General features: G+C 43.1%; 1 protein-coding gene and 1 long non-coding RNA gene across 6 annotated transcripts in view; one reads left to right on the top strand and one right to left on the bottom strand.

The window, feature by feature from the left end:
- On the bottom strand, positions 1–1,248 carry LOC122464436. The gene is made up of 2 exons (XR_006288455.1): positions 1,190–1,248; positions 1–34 (listed from the first exon to the last, which is right to left on the bottom strand). It is a non-coding gene; the product is annotated as an uncharacterized LOC122464436 (long non-coding RNA).
- A 6,196-nt stretch (positions 1,249–7,444) lies between these two features.
- Positions 7,445–16,966, top strand: part of LRRCC1 (leucine rich repeat and coiled-coil centrosomal protein 1) — a 39,328-nt gene continuing 29,806 nt past the window's right edge. For 2 of the 5 annotated variants that reach the window (XR_005224282.2, XM_037892356.2), the window contains exons 1-5: positions 7,445–7,786; positions 9,565–9,770; positions 10,205–10,270; positions 13,778–13,945; positions 16,720–16,889. Coding sequence is in view for 4 of the 5 variants with exons in the window: in XM_037892356.2 (XP_037748284.1) it covers positions 7,728–7,786; positions 9,565–9,770; positions 10,205–10,270; positions 13,778–13,945; positions 16,720–16,889 (669 nt within the window). In the remaining variant the exon portion in view is untranslated. Of the gene's footprint in view, positions 7,787–9,564; positions 9,771–10,204; positions 10,271–12,576; positions 12,743–13,777; positions 13,946–16,719; positions 16,890–16,966 lie in introns of those variants that run through there. The other 3 variants (XM_037892357.2, XM_037892358.2, XM_037892359.2) reach the window with 3 other exon arrangements.

Genomic DNA, 16,966 nt, shown 5'->3' with positions numbered 1-16,966 from the left:
TCCCTCGGCTGTAAACTGACAACCCTTTAATTCTCTGGAATAAAAGGGCTTTAGAGAATTAATATGGTACACCTCAGGCTTTTGGTTGGAGGTGGGGAATGCTATGAGATAATTAACAACTCCCAGGTGCTCTTGGACAGTGAATGGCCCTTCCCACGACATTTCCATTTTATGGGCCTGGAGCGCCTTCAAGACCATGACCTGGTACCCTACTTTGAAGGAACGCTCTCTGGCATGTTTATAGTACCAGGCTTTTTGCTCTTTTTGAGCATCCTTTAGGCTTTCTTTAGCAAGGGCTAAAGAGGTTCAGAAAGTGTTTTGTAGGTTGGTTACAAAGTCCAGAATGTCAGTTCCTGGAGAAGGTGTAAACCCCTCCCATTGCTGCTTCACCAACTGTAATGGCCCCTTAACCTCACGGCCATATACAAGTTCAAATGGGGAAAACCCTAAACTGGGATGGGGTACAGCTCTGTAGGCAAAGAGCAACTGCTGCAACACTAGGTCCCAATCATTGGAGTGCTCATTTCTGAATTTATGTATCATGGCCCCCAAAGTTCCATTAAACTTCTCCACCATGCCATTTGTTTGATGATGGTAAGGAGTGGCAACCAAGTGATTTACCCCATGAGCTTCCCCAAGGCTTTCCATAGTTCCTGCCAGGAAGTTAGTTCCTGCATCTGTGAGGATGTCGGAGGGCCAACCTACCCTGGCAAAAATGTCTGCTAGTGCCTGGCACACACTTTTAGCCCTGGGGTTGGTTAGAGCTACTGCTTCCGGCCATCGGGTGGCAAAATCCATGAAAGTCAGTATGTACTGCTTTCCTCTGGGTGTCTTTTTTGGAAAAGGACCCAGAATATCCACAGCTACTCGCTGAAATGGAACTTCAATGATGGGGAGTGGCTGGAGAGGGGCTTTGACCTGCTCTTGGGGTTTTCCCACTCTTTGGCATACCTCACAAGACCGGACATAGGTAGAAACATCCTTGCCCATTCCCTCCCAGTAGTATGACCTCCCCAAACAGTCTTTGGTCCTGTTCACCCCCGCATGGCCACTAGGATGATCGTGGGCTAAGCTCAAGAGCTTTACCCGGTACTTAGTTGGAACTACCAACTGTCTCTGAGGATGCCAGTCTTCCTGGTGTCCACCAGAAAGAGTTTCCTTGTATAAAAGTCCTCTTTCTACAACAAACCTGGATCGATTAGAAGAGCTGAGACATGGTGGGTTGCTCCATGCCGCCGTCCAAGCTCTCTGGAGGCTTTCATCTGCTTCCTGCTTGGCCTGGAACTGTTCCCTTGATGCTGGAGACACTAGTTCCTCACTGAATTGTGGACCTAGGCTTGGTCCCTCTGGAAGCGATGTAGGGGACGGGGCTGTTTCCGTTGACTGTGAACCGCTCTTCGCTGGGGCACTATGTTTGGGTTCAGGCTACGGCTGAGCCTTTTGTGTAGGTTTATCTGTTGCTGCTGGTGCAGGTTCGGTGGGGCCCTCTGGTGTTGTGGTTGCAAGTACTGGATTCAGTGCTGGCAGTGGTTCAGGTGCTGGTTGTTCCACTGGTTCCGGGGCTGGATCCACTACTGCTGTTGCTGACGTTGGCATGGGGTCCAGTTCCATTACCTCTGACCGGGTCCTGGTAGAAGTTTCTGGAACAGAGCTAGGCGTGACAGCTTGCTTAGTCTGGCTGCGTGTGACCATTCCCACCCTCTTGGCCCGCTTCACATGATTGGCCAAGTATTCCCCCAGCAGCATGGGGATGGGATAATCATCACAGACTGCAAAAATCCACATTCCTAACCAGCCCTTGTACTGGACAGGCAACTTGGCTGTAGGCAAATTGAAAGAGTTGGACTTGAAGGGTTGAATTGTCACTTGGATCTCTGGGTTGATTAAATTTGGGTCCACTAAGGAAGCATGGATAGCCAACACTTGCTCTCCGGTGCCTCCATGCGGTGACCTTCTTCCCGCCCACACTCATAGTTTCCCTCCGCTCCGAGGGTATCTGGGAGGTATCTGGGCCTGAGGACCTCTGGTGTGATTCCGGTGCAATGAACTGTAATCTGTTGGGGTTCTTGGCGCAGTTGGCCTTTACATGCCCTGGTTCATTACATTTAAAACATCGTCCAGCTGACGGGTCACTGGGGCGAGGTGGGTTGCTGGAGAATGGTGTGTTGGGACGATAAGGTGGTTGGACTGTTCCTTGGGGTGTAGTTGGGGCCTTGGGCTGCCCCCGGCAGTAGGGTGAGGTCGGAGATTGTCCCTTCTGGTATCCGCTCCAACCGCAACCAGTTTTTTTCTTTTCTGCCACTTACACCCATTTGACTCCAATCTCCCCCGCCTCGATTATAGTTTTGGGCTTCCCATCCAGGATGTATCTTTCTATTTCCTCAAGAACACCCTCTAAGAACTGCTCCATTTGCATTAGGAAGGGCAAATCTTCTGGAGATTTAACACTTTCTCCTGATATCCAGGCATCCCAATGTTTCACAATGTGGTAGGCATGTCGGATAAATGACACGTCTGGTTTCCACCTTAGGGCTCTGAACTGCCGATGGGAATGCTCGGATGTTATCCCCATTCTGACTCTCGCCTTGGATTTAAACAGTTCATACTGGTTCATGTGTTCTTTAGGCATTTCAGGCACCACCTCAGGTAAGGGTCCACTGAGCTGCAGCCTCAGCTCTACCATGTATTGGTCTGTAGAGATGCTGTACCCAAGGCAGGCCCTTTCGAAGTTTTGTAAGAAGGCCTCGGTATCATCGCCTGCCTTGTAGGTGGGAAACTTTCTGGGATGGGAAGTGGTGCCTGGAAAAGGATTGCTAGGGTTTGTTGGTATATTCTGCTGAGCCGTTGCCTTCTCCATCTCCAGTTCCTCTCTTTTTCCTTCTCCGCCTCAGCATACTTCCTCTCCTCCTCAGCATGCTTCCTCTCTTTTTCCTTTTCCTCCATTTCTTTTTCCTTTGCCTCCATAGCTCTCCTGAGGGCAGCCTCTTTGGCTGTTTCCTTGGTTTCTATCATGTTTGCCTCTCTGTTTTTAACTAACTTTACATCCGAGAGTTAGAAATAAAACAAACAAAAAAAACTTGGCTGGTCAAAAAAAATAGATTGTGCTGTAACCGGTACCTACGTTCTCTGATAGTGATTGTCAGCCTACTGAAAAATCCTTTAAAAAAAACCTAACACCTCTGTCTCCAGGAAAATAGACAGAAAAACCCTCTAGTTGCTCTTAGCTAAAAAAAAAAAAAAAAAAAAAACCACCTCTTCAGGTCTGTGAAGAACTTGTGAATTTCCTTACAGGAGGTTAACTACCCTGCCTTTAGGTAGAGAAATCTCCAGCTCACAAAAGCAAGCTCTCTTTTGTTATGCTTGTTGCTTTGTCCCCTTTTACAAAACCCTTTAAAATCTTTCAAAATCCTTCTATGCTTCTGGTTCAAAAAAAAATTCTCAAAATTATTTCAAATTAATCCCACCGCTCTGCCACCATGTCAAGGTTCCTTCCCCACTCTGAACTCTAGGGTACAGATGTGGGGACCTGCCTGAAAGACCCCTTAAGCTTATTCTTACCAGCTTAGGTTAGGAGCTGCCACCATGAAAGTGTTACTCAAAGAACAGGGGAAGTGCCCACTTGGAAATGTCTCCCCCCCCCAAAATATCCCCCCCAAGGGGAAGGCTTCATAAAAATCCTCACCAATTTGCACAAGTGAACACAGACCCAAACCCTTGGATCTTAAGAACAATGAAAAAGCAATCAGGTTCTTAAACGAAGTATTTTAATTAAAGAAAAAGTAAAAGAATCACCTCTGTAAAATCAGGATGGTAAATACCTTACAGGGTAATCAGATTCAAAACATAGAGAATCCCTCTAGGCAAAACCTTAAGTTACAAAAAGACACAAAAGCAGGACTATACATTCCATTCAGCACAACTTATTTTATCAGCCATTTAAACAAAACAGAATCTAACACATATCTAACTAGATTACTTACTAACTCTTTACAGGAGTTCTGACCTGCATTCCTGCTCTGGTCCCGGCAAAAGTATCACACAGACAGAGCCTTTGTTTCCCCCCCTCCAGCTTTGAAAGTATCTTGTCTCCTTATTGGTCATTTTGGTCAGGTGCCAGCGAGGTTATCCTAGCTTCTTAACCCTTTACAGGTGAAAGGGTTTTTCCTCTGGCCAGAAAGGATTTAAAGGTGGTTAGCCTTCCCTTTATATTTATGACAGACGCCGTCAATGCGCCCGCTGCAATGAGTGCATGACCATGGCAGGCACAGCATCACTTAGGTAGGCATGGTCGGAGAGGGAGGCACTATGGGATCTGGCTCCATAGCTCAGGGGTTAGCACATTGGTCTTGGTAAACCAGGGGTTGTGAGTTCAACTCTCACTGGGGCTTAGGTAGCAGTTTTTGGCTGGGCCTGTTGTCCCCCAGTAGTGTGGTGTGTGACATTGCACTCCATATGTTTATGGAAATATGCTTATGACTGTGAATATAATGTAACTGAAATATGCTTTATGCAAAAGGTCTCTTCTAAGGTATCATTACAAAGCTTATAATCTACTCTTTTCATCCTATTTGTATGAATGTATCATTCTTGTATCTGAAGCTAGAAATATGAAGTATTATTCTGAAGTCCTATTGTAATTATGCAATGTGTGGGCCATTAAAGGTGGTTTAGAATCTTGATGGCTCCCATTGACCAGGACAATTGGTTGTCAATGGCTCTGTTTACTTGTAAGCCTTCCTGGATATGTGGGTGCCAGCCAATGAATAATGAAGTCTCACAGGACGTGTGAACATGTCACATGATACTGGAATCCATCTTAAACCTGGTGCTTTTCCATTTAGAAGGAAGGGTGGAAACCGAGAGAGAGACAAAGGATTCCTGCCTTGTGCCAAAGATATAAAAGCGGGTGGAACAGAACAAAGAGGGCAGCAGTCATGAGAAAACTGCTAGTGACCACCTGAGCTGGAACTGACAAGAACTGTACTGGGGGAACAGTTGTTCTTGTTGAGAGTAGAGACATGGCCAGAAGGGAGCCGCCACTCACCCGGAGCGCACCTCATGTTCGTGGGGAAGCTGGCTCTAAAGCCTTCGTAGACGACCTGGCTCAAGGTTTTGTGCGTAGCGGAGCAGCAGCCTCGCTGCCACCTATGGAAAGCGGGCTCTTGACCCAAGACTCTCTCCCTTTCCCCAACAGCTCTGCTCTGGGCGGCCCTTCAGCGGAACGGTCAAGGTGCCCTCAGCGCAGGTGTGATGAATGAAGTCAGGGGGGAGCTCCCTTTGATGGACACCCAGCTAGCCAGTTAGCTGTAAAATCGCTCTTGATAGCTGTTCTCTTCTTGCTTTACCTGTCCATCCTGGGGTTGCTGAAAACATTGGCATGAAACTGGTGCACAGCTTCTGGATTTGCTGTCGATGCTTACACCCAAGGGTCATGGAGAGGCTCACCTCTTCCACGTCACCGTTGCTTTTCCCGTCATAGTAGACTCCTTCAGGCCACTCAGCGTTGTCTCTCTCCTGGGCTGTAATCTGGAGAACCTTAATTTCTCGGGAATGAAAGGGCTTTAGAGAATTAACATGGTACACTTTACATATACTGAAGGCAAATGAAAAATTCCCGTCACTATGACAAATCTCCTGAGTTTGGGAGTCTGACTCCTGATGGGTTTCAGAGAAGCAGCCGTGTTAGTTTGTATCCGCAAAAAGAACAGGAGTATTTGCGGCACCTTAGAGACTAACAAATTTTTTTGAGCATAAGCTTTTGTGGGCTACAGCCCTGTCAAGCTTCCTCCCCCACTCTGAATGCTAGGGTACAGATGTGGGGACCTGCATGAAAACCTCCTAAGCTTATCTTTACCAGCTTAGGTCAAAACTTCCCCAAGGTACAAAATATTCCACCCTTTGTCCTTGGATTGGCCGCTACCACCACCAAACAAATACTGGTTACTGGGGAAGAGCTGTTTGGAAACGTCTTTCCTCCCAAATACTTCTCAAAACCTTGCACCCCACTTCCTGGACAAGGTTTGGTAAAAAGCCTCACCAATTTGCCTAGGTGACTACAGACCCAGACCCTTGGATCTTAAGAACAATGAACAATCCTCCCAACACTTGCACACCCCCCCCCCCCTTTCCTGGGAAATGTTGGATAAAAAGCCTCACCAATTTGCCTCGGTGACCACAGACCCAAAACTTGGATCTGAGAACAATGAAAAAGCATTCAGTTTTCTTACAAGAAGACTTTTAATAGAAATAGGAGTAAATAGAAGTAAAGAAATCCCCTCTGTAAAATCAGGATGGTAGATACCTTACAGGGTAATTAGATTCAAAACATAGAGAATCCCTCTAGGCAAAACCTTAAGTTACAAAAAAGATACACAGACAGAAATAGTTATTCTATTCAGCACAATTCTTTTCTCAGCCATTTAAAGAAATCATAATCTAACACATTCCTAGCTAGATTACTTACTAAAAGTTCTAAGACTCCATTCCTGGTCTATCCCCGGCAAAAGCAGCATACAGACAGACAGAGACCCTTTGTTTCTCTCCCTCCTCCCAGCTTTTGAAAGTCTCTTGTCTCCTCATTGGTCATTTTGGTCAGGTGCCAGCGAGATTACCTTTAGCTTCTTAACCCTTTACAGGTGAGAGTTTTCCTCTGGCCAGGAGGGATTTTAAAGGGGTTTACCCTTCCCTTTATATTTATGACAAGCCCACTTCATCGGATGCATGCAGTGGAAAATGCAGTAGCATGATTTTATATACACAGAGAACATGAAACAATGGGTGTTAACCATGCACACTATAACGAAAGTGATCAGTTAAGGTGAGCTATTACTGGTAGGAGAGAAAAAAAACCTTTTGTAGTGATAATCAAGAGGGGCCATTTCCCACAGTTGACAAGAGCGTATGAGGAACAGTGGGGGGTGGGAGGGAGAGGAATAAACATGGGGAAATAGTTTTACTTTGTGTAATGACACATCCACTCCCAGTCTCTATTCAAGCCTAATTTAATGGTGTCCAGTTTGCAAATTAATTCCAATTCAGCAGTCTCTTGTTGGAGTCTGTTTTTGAAGGGTTTTTTTGTTGTAATATTGCGACTTTTAGGTCTGTAATCGAATGACCAGAGAAACTGAAGCTGGTCTCCGACTGGTTTTTGACTGTTATCATTCTTGATGTCTGATTTGTGTCCATTTATTCTTTTACGTAGAGACTGTCCTGATGGATTGAACACTGAGGGTTAGCAATGATGAGGTTCTCCACTTCGAGCAGCACAGCCTGCCCATGCACAGGCTCCGTGATTACAGGGTCGTGACCAGGCGCTACAGCGGCCCTCTCTACACTAGGGGCGCTCGGGGTTAAGGCGCCCAGTTATACTGCAGGCCATAGGTCAGCGGCCCCAGCTGCGCGACCAACACAAGGGCGGACGGAGCCACGTTCCACTCGATAATGCGCATGCTCACAAACTACAAGGCTTCGGGAACTTGTTCCTGAGGCGGCCCAACCGGTCTCTCTTTGGGAGGGGAGGAAGCGGAAGCGCGACGGCTTCTGCTGGGGGAGTTCCTTTACGGCTCTATGTCGTAACGACCTCTGACCCATCCGTAAAGCTTGGAACGGGCGGGCGCCGCCCACTCCCGGCGATGCAGTTGGATTCGGGGAGCTTTAAAGGGAAAGGCGCCAGAATCCACTTCTGGCTCCTTGGCCGCCTCCCGTAGCGCGGTGGAGCCGCTGGCAACATGGCGAGGGCTGGCGCCGTGCCTGGGGAGCTCAGCCTCATGGACAAAGGCATTGGGAGGTGGGGGAGCCGCGGGGAGCCCCGCCGGGGCCGTTGTTGGCTTTCTCCCGCTGGCTGGGCGGAGCAGTGGGGAGGGGCTCCCGGGGACCTAGCCGGAGGGAGTCAGGGCAGCCGTCGCGAGTGAGGGGGGCGGCGGGTGTAGGAGAAGAGGGAGCGATGATGTCGCTATTTCGATAACGGTGGGGCACGGGGGCGGGAGACGGGCTGCTGCTGCTGGATAGCGTCAGCTTTGGTGTCCCTCCAGGAGCGGGGCCTCTGGGACCCGGTGTTACCAGGGCTACGCTGAACACTGCGCTTTCAGAGCTCCCCCACGAGCCTGTTCCTCGGGGCAGAGTCGCAGGAAGGGGCAGAGCTGCGAAGAGTCTCTTGTGTTCTTCATGCATCCATTTCACGTCCCCTTGCCATTTATTGTAGCTACCTGTGGTCTGTCATGTATAGCGATTATGTGATCCATTTCCCTAGACTGTATTTTAAAGAGGTTTTCCGTAGTACTCATTGTGTGACTCCAGAAACTAAGGCAGTGTATTAGAAATGCTGCACTTTCTGTTTAACACTTTTTAGCTCAGCTAATAATGTGCTCACGCTTAGATACTGTTGTCAAGGTTACTTGAGCTATTCCATAATCTTTTATAGTGGGGTGTTCAGGTAAATCAGCTTCTAAAAGTAAGCAGAGTAGCAAATCTTAAATCGTTTTGCCTACAAAGATGGGTATTAAGTGCATATTAAATATTAAAGTGCCTAAACAATAGCACATTTCTTTGCTTCACAGACTTTATGGTCTTTTAAAAACTTTTAGAAATAAACCCTCAGTATAAAAAGACCTAAGTCCTTATACTTACCTGAACATGGGCAATAACCTGGCTGTAGTCAAATGCTTTTGAACAGAGACAGAAATTTGCTTTTTGAGGACAAAACCAAGACAGCAAGTTCTTTAGTATCCTAACTAAACTATATGGTTTTTCCTAATTGTCCACCACATTTAAGATGACAGCACTGTAGTTAATGTAGGTGGCGAGAACAGAATTTTTGTTTTAAGCATGTTTTTTGAGAGAACGTGTGAGCAGTAGGCTTGGTCTAAATGAAAAAAAATTAGGTTGATTTAACTACAAGAGTAGGTTGTGAAAAATTCACACCCCATAGCAGAGTAGTTAAGGTGATCTGAGGCTTCGTCTACACTAGAAACTTCAAACCGCTGCTACGGGAGCACTCCTACGGCAGCGCTTTGAAGTCCGAGTGTGATCAGACTTGAGCGCTGGGAGACAGGTCTCCCAGTGCTCCTGGTAATCCACCTCCACGAGGGGAATAACACCCCCAGAGTGCAGCAAGTTTCAGTGCTGTAAAGCGCCCGTGTAGACAGTGCACCAGCGCTGGGAGCCACATTCCTTGTGGAGGTGGTTTTTTTAGAGCGCTGGGAGACCTCTCTCCCAGTGCTGCGCCACGGCTACACAAGCCATGTTAAAGTGCTGCCGGTGTAGACTAGTCCTCAGATACAAAAAAGATCTACTAACTTTTAGCGGGGAGGAGGGCTAAAGATACTGGTAAATATAGTGGATTATTTTCAAGTTTAAATATTGAGAACCTTAAATGTAAGGCAGATTATTTTGATTTGCTGTAGTACACTATTCTACTTGAATAAAATATATTATTTTTGTAAATAGTGATGTGTAAAATTTGTGATTTGCACCCCTTAAAATGTTGGTTAATTTGAGATTTAGAAATGTTTTATAAGTTAATTATCTTAAGACATCTTAATTAATACTGGGTATTTTCATTTATAGCTTGTTGGAGATAACTCTATGTTCAGAACTTCACACAATCAACCTACATTGTAACCAAATCTCCAAGATTGAAGGGCTTGGCCATATCTGGAATTTGCAGCATTTAGACTTGTCATCTAATCAAATAAATCAAATAGAAGGACTAAGTACCCTGACTAATCTTCGCACTTTAAATTTATCCTGTAATTTGATAACAAAAGTAGAGGGTTAGTATATTTTTGTTTTCTTTCCCTTTAACATTTTATGAGCCTTTTCTGAAAGTTTTGTTGAAGTTTGATTCAAGAAAGATTTTAAGCCTGTGATTGAAGTTAAGCATGTGCTTAACCCCCATTGAAGTCAAAATCCCATATTACATATTGGATTAAATCGAAGAAATAATACACAGATCATTCTAAAGGACATCATGGCAATATTTCCCAGTTGACTATTTAAAGCAAGTTAAAAAGTTTTAAAATAAACTTTGATCTTCATTCCTTTTAAATAATATCAACCATAGTGTTGTATCATAATAAACGTAGTTTATATTTGTTATTTATAGTGTCAAGTCTGACGGTCTTCCTTATTTTACCAGTCAGACATGTTTATCTCTGAGTATTTTTTTTAAAGCTCTTGCACTAACTTTTTCCCCCACTTTGTTTAGGACTGGAAAAGCTACATAATTTAACTAAATTGAATTTGTCATACAACCGCATACATGATCTTACTGGTAAGTGGATCTGGCAGTGATGTTGTCACACGTAATATAAAATATCTGACTAAATGTATTTGCAAAGAACTAAAAGATAAGAAATGCAGAACATTGGATGTCTCAGGAATTTACTACCATTGGAATATAAAGCTTTTAATCTTTAGATCATAGGTTCAAATCCTGACCAGGTCACAATTGGCTGAAATTAATTACCATTAAACAGTTAAGTGGCTAATGTGAAATGTATTAATAATCTTAAACCATCATTTGCAATGGACTTATGTTCCTCTTGTTGGTAGTATCAGCAGAGAGATCAAAGATTGTAGACATGTTTAAATGCTTTTGCTGAAGCAGAGTGGGAATCTTGAGTTGCTTGGTGCTGTGACGATGATGGACATCTGTCATGTACAGTGAGCACTATATTCACTTTTAGAAAAAACAAATCCAACATTTTTTAAACAAGGGAGAGTTCAGAAATAGTACAGCAGGAAGGAGGCCTGGGTTTTATTTTCAGTTCTGCCAATGTCTTGTTGTGGTAACTTCATGTGTAAAATGCAAATTCTTCCCAACTTGATAAAGCACTTCAAGATACTCTGAATTGCGATATCCAGATACAGAATATTATTACCAGGAGATTACTATTGTAATAGTTCTGTTATGTAAAACCTTTCATCTGAGGTTCCCAAATAACTCTTTTTAATCACTTGCCCTCACAATACCCCTGTGAGGTAGGTGTCCTACATGTTCTGTATTGTAGGTACTTTTTGAACACAGAAGAGAACAGCCTCTCTGAAAATGAATTTTTAGGCTAGCTTCCTGGAGTAGTCATCATATCTTACTTTTGGTCACAGCATGTAGGCAGCAAATTCCAAGTATGTGCTATTAACTGTAATACACAATGATTTAATAGTCATATCAAGCTGTCTTGGCACTAAATAGAGAAAATGTTCCCAGTGGTGCTTGCAATATTTATCATCTACAAAGCATCCAAGCCTAACATCGACACACAAATGTATTTACACATGGTATGTGTGTTGCCACTACTATTGTGACAGCAACATCATGAAATCTTTGCACTTAATTTTGTCTGCAGTGATGTAGTCTAGGCTGATGCAATGCCATTGTGTATGGAAATTGCAGACATTGCAGCCCTGTCAATTGAACTGGCCTTCCCATCACAGTACCATAGTGATTTTCGATAGGACCGCTGGGGGGGAGAGTTGGACTGCGGGTGGCTCGGGGGGCAGGAGCTGGGCTGGGGCTGGCTGGGAAGAGACAGGGGGTGGCAGAGCCAGGCATGGGACTGCTGGGGAACAGAGCTGGGATGGGGGTGTGGGGCAGAGAAGAGAAGGAGCCGAGCTGGGCATAGAACCGCTGGGGGGCAGACTCTAGATCGGACTCAGGATCCAGTAGCTGCTGGTCCAACATCTGCAGAAAAGGTGCTGGTAGTCCCCGCTGGGCACCGTCTGGGATTTGTCTGGAGTCCGCCAGGGAGGAAAAGGGCAGGGTCGGTCTGGGGAGAGGAAAATGTTTTGATGACAGCGCTGGGGCTGGTGCGGGGGGGCGTTTGAGGCTATTTTGATTTGGGGCTGGGGGCTGTTCCTTGGGGTCACGTGGCTGATCTCATTAGGGGATTGTCACTAGTTTTTGGAGATGGGTTGTGGGTGATGGGATTATTGGAGATCAGGGCTGGTAGTTGGGGGTGGGGATGTGTTGCTGTTGGGACCTCTGAAAAGAGAAAAGTGATGGAGTCTCATCAGAGGATTTATGTATGTTCAGTAATAATAATCCTGGTGGATGCTCCATCACTGACCATTTTTAAATCAAGAGCTAAAAGATCTGCTGTGGGAATTATTTTGGGGAAGTTCCATAGCTTGTGTTACGCAGGAGGTCGGACTCACTAGATGATCACAATGGTCTGTTGTGGCCTTGGCATCTATGAATTATGTAAGGTCAACTAGGGATCACTTTGTCCTCTTTCAGCAGGCCAGCAGCAACTGAGGTATTACTAGGCAGGAACATAAGCATAGTTGCTGCTTATCTGTGATGTGTGCTCATACTAATGGGCTGTATTTAGACCTTGAGAACCAAAGTCTAAAATACTGCATTTATGTAAATTTTGTTTGCTTACTTCATTAGCTACCTTCACTTAGATTTGCAAACATAATACATATCCCACTGAAGAATATTTCACATTATTGTGAAATTTACTGGCGTATAGCAAATAACTATAGAAATAGCTTTGTGGTCTTTTGTCAGATGCTTAATATTCTTTTAATGAACTTCTTGTCAATTTTACTGTCTCTTTTTAATTAAATCTGTAGATTTGTAATCCTCACAATTTGGCCATGAATACTGAAATATATAATCCAGTGATGGAGCCATGAATTAATATGTAGTCAGCTGACACAGGGCTTACTTTTACAAGCACCTTGCAGGATCGTGACCTAAGTTTCACAACTGTGAGGCAAATACAGACTTCTTCTTAGGGTATGTCTACACTAAAAACTTAATTTACAACCACGCAGTAATTATTCTGGTGGTGCATGTCTGTACTTCCCTTGTTGGGTCAGTGGTGCATGTCCTCACCAGGAACGCTTCCACCGACGTACAAGGGGCAGTGTGGGGAGCTGAGAGCCTGGTGTCTCAGTTCGCTGGCAGCTCCCTCCCGGGAACCTGGCTGCCCAATAGGCTCCTGGTGGGCTCTTTTCTCCCCCCCCACCACCTCTTTCGGCTCCCAGTTCCCCACCTTAGTGGCTGCAGAGAGTACACGTGCAGCAGAATTGGAGGTAGTAGGAACTAGACATGAGGGAGCACTGTTTTCACGGTATTGAGCCTTGTTTTATGTAAGTTTCCTGTGTTATAGTGCTGTGGGGGAGAGGAGGAGGAGGAGGAGTTGGTTGGGTTGGAATAGAGGGATCTACTGCTGTGTAAATTCCCATGAAGGATTACATCCACTGAAGTAGCCTCCCTGGAGCTGCTCTATTGTATTATTTACAATGTCCATAGAAGTACAGTAAACTTTTTAAGATAAAAACCTTTTCAGTGAACTATTTCCAAAATAAGAAGTGTGATTAGACTTATTTTTGGTCACATTTTTAATCCTACATCTCTTTAAGCATTCATTTATATAATAAATATCACTTTTATTCTAAGGGCTGGCCCTGACTAAGCTGAGTAGAGTGTAAACTGCGATCTTAGTAACGCATTTTGCATTTACTAAAATAGATCTTCAGGCAGAATATTCTCTTTTTAAACAACTAATTTTTTTTAAACTGACAATGTAATCCCTTTTAAAAGTTACTTCTCAAAATTAACATTCATGCAGTATTGTCTTATAATGGATAAACCTTAGGATGGAAGTGGGGCAAAATGTTGGATAATTTCAGGACGTAAAATATTTCAATTTATTTTTGTTGTTGTTAGCTTTCCTGTAAAATGTCTTATACCAACTTAGGAAATGTTTGTTCTTAAATACTTGTTTGTAATAGAAGTCACTGCTTTGTATTTTTCTAAATTTTACAGGATTTCTGGACCTTTGTGGAACCAGTCATAAAATTAGTCACATTGATCTCCACAGCAACTGCATAAGCAGTATTAACCATTTACTTCAATGTATGATGGGACTGCACTTCTTGACCAGTCTTAATTTAGAAAAAAATGGAAAGGGCAATCCAGTCTGTGACACAACAGGTATGAATAATATACTAGATAATTACTTTGAATTCTAGTTACTGTCCAAACATCAGTGGCTTCTGTGTCTTATAATCCTGTGATCTAGTTTCTGCAACTAGTAGCTTGATTCATAAATCATGGCCAGCCATCAAAAACCTAAATTCTGTCATACTGTGGTGACCTTTGTGATCAAATCTCTCTACTCCCTGATTCATGTTGTCAAAACCATTGAAGTTTTTCTTCCTTTCTACTTATACAATGTACCATGCATGCTGAAAGTCATCTTTTTATATATATAAATTTTTTGCTACATTTAAACATTAAGGCCTGATCAGAGAAACTGTTTATTTTCAAAAGCAACAGTTGTCAAAGGTCAGCTGAGAACTGGCTGGTCATCTGGTGCTGCCTGTTTTTGTTTCCAGCTGCTAAATAGCATTAAGGCATCTAAACACACTAATTGCTGTAGCAGGGATTTTAGTCAGTTGCAAATGGGCATAGAGGAGTTCTGTGAAACAGTCTGTATTAAAATGTGGACCACACTGGACAAAATTTGGGAACTGAAAATTTTTTTTCTTCAGCTCCTTCATAGAATTGTATTGGGGTGCTCTCTGAACATGTTGAGAAGTGTCATGGTATAACTAAAATATGACTATGTTCTGCATGCTGGTGATAAGAGTGATAATACTTGAGTTATCAGTCGTTCATACATCTCATAGGGAATTAATTTTGATCCTCCAAGCTCTAAGTTTGTCCCAATGTATTCAGTGGTACCATTCCAGAACACGGTGAGCCTGAACTGAAATTGTGAATTAAAGGAAATAATTACACTTAATATGTAGTATGCTGATTAGGAAAATGCATTTTTAAAGATGACACATTTAAACTGAATCTTATTAAAGAAAGAATGCCTTGGATAAATATTATGCTGAGAATTGTGAGTTACATTTCAGTTACCTTTAGCGCGAAGGTGTTTTATAGCAGTTGCCAATAGTGAACACTGTAGTTAATGCTGAAAAAACAGTTTCTGTAGTATACTTCCGGAATTGCAGGTTCATACCGTACAAAATCTTAACTTCAGTCCAAACAGTGACCCATGTTTTGGTTTCTGCACAGAGATGACATTTTTGGAAAGCTTGTTTTTTAACAGATTTTGCACAATCAGCAATTTAAAAACAAAAAAAATTGAAAAAAATTTGTTTTTTTTTAAGTTAAATTACTTTTTTTTATAAACCATTTGAAATTAAGACAAGCTATGTTAAAACCATTGAAATAAAAATTTAATATTAAAGCAGTACATGTTTGTTGCTGAAGTTGTAAAGAAACCACTGGTGGAGTCGCTGAAGTCTCTAGCTAAGCACTGAAGTTGCTGGCTAAGCACCTGGAACCAGTTTGTTGAAGTGCTACATCTACTTTTGACAGCAGTAGCTTCTTTTGCAGGTGGTAAGTGTCAGTTTCAAGGAGTTACTCAACCTTTTGTGGTCTGCTCCAGGAATGCCCCTCAGGTTCCTCTCTCTGTCACTTCTCTCTGGGCAGGGACCCACGTCCCACTCCTTTCTGAGCAGCGGTTTTAGGCTGCACTTTCACTTCACTATGTTTATTCTACACAGGCTTGACAAACATCCAGCCCCTGGACAATGACAGTGACAGGTTACTGGTAAAACAGCTCTTTCAAAGCAGAGTACATTTATTTAAGTACAAAAGCATACAGAGAAAATGTACAAAACAATAAGAGATGTAGACGAATACTAAACATATCACACATCAGTCTTATGGGGACCATGGCAGGTTTAATTCTTCCAACTCTTCAGGTGGGCTAGATTACTCTTGGACCACAGATCATGCCTGTTTGTTGAATCCAAAAGGAAAGTCCCTCTGTCATGTTAAATGAAGTCTTTTTGCTCCAAAAACCGTTTTGGGTTTTGTTTTTTCTTGGGCCTTTGATACCTGTTTGAACAGTATATATCAAACACCCCAAGGGTGATCCTTCTCTGGAGCTGTGTAGAATCCCAGGGACTGCAGTAATCACCCCACACTGTTTTTAGTTCCTGGAACAGCTGTGGTAACGTTCCCCTGTGGAGTGAAATAAAATTGCTAACCCACAGTGATTCACAAAATAGTAATAAACTTAATACGAAGATAATATATCTGGTTGCAGTATCTGTTACACAGAGAATATTTGCTTCATTTCAGTTTATCTAACTAGTTCAAGTCAATGACCAGTTTATTGAAAGTTAAGAAATTTATTGGGAGTTGAAAAAAGCAGTAAAGCTTGTTTTCCTCTTCCAATCTGTGAATAAAAACTAGCTGTGAGAGGATGAGATTCACTAGGCCTGAAATCTTAAAGGAGATTGCTTCTAGTCACCATCACTTCAGTTCCCTAACAACAGATAATATTTCCTTTTACTTAATAAATCGGTTGGTTTATCAAAACATGTCTTCTATTTTTTCTTACATATCCAGGTAATACAAGGTACTGTTATTCAATCCTCATGTAAACATTGGTGTAGCATCTGTACACTGGGGTTTACCCAGTGCAGTTATGTCACTGTAGCTACAATAGTGCAAAAAAAGCCCAATGTAGTAAGGCTTCACCTATCAACTTCCTGGAGGATTTTGTTCTGTAATGTTTCCTATTGACTGGCCGCTTTATATTGGAGCAAGGCATTTGTGGCTCTTCTTGCTTTTAATGTTATATATTTTACTTCTAATAGAAGGTAGGGTGCCTAGAATCTGGCAGGTATCTTTTTTTATATTTAAATTGAAATAAATTTATGAATAATTCATCCCTAAAGGTTACAGAGAGATCATTCTTCAGACTGTGCCTCAGCTAACAGTCCTAGATGGAAGGAATGTATTTGGTGAACCAGTAAATTTGACAGAAGAGAATTCATCAGATTTGCAGTGTTTAGAAGGTCTCTTGGATTGTTTGGTTTCATCCAGTGTCCCCTGCCATGAAGAACAGGTGCTCTCACTGCTATTTTCAAGTGTAAAAAGTGTACTAATTTAATTATTGCTATGTTGGATATGATTATTGAATCT

This window comes from Chelonia mydas, chromosome 2 (assembly GCF_015237465.2).
Source record: "Chelonia mydas isolate rCheMyd1 chromosome 2, rCheMyd1.pri.v2, whole genome shotgun sequence".
NCBI lineage: Eukaryota > Metazoa > Chordata > Testudines > Cheloniidae > Chelonia > Chelonia mydas.
This window is presented reverse-complemented; position numbering and strand designations above follow the sequence as displayed.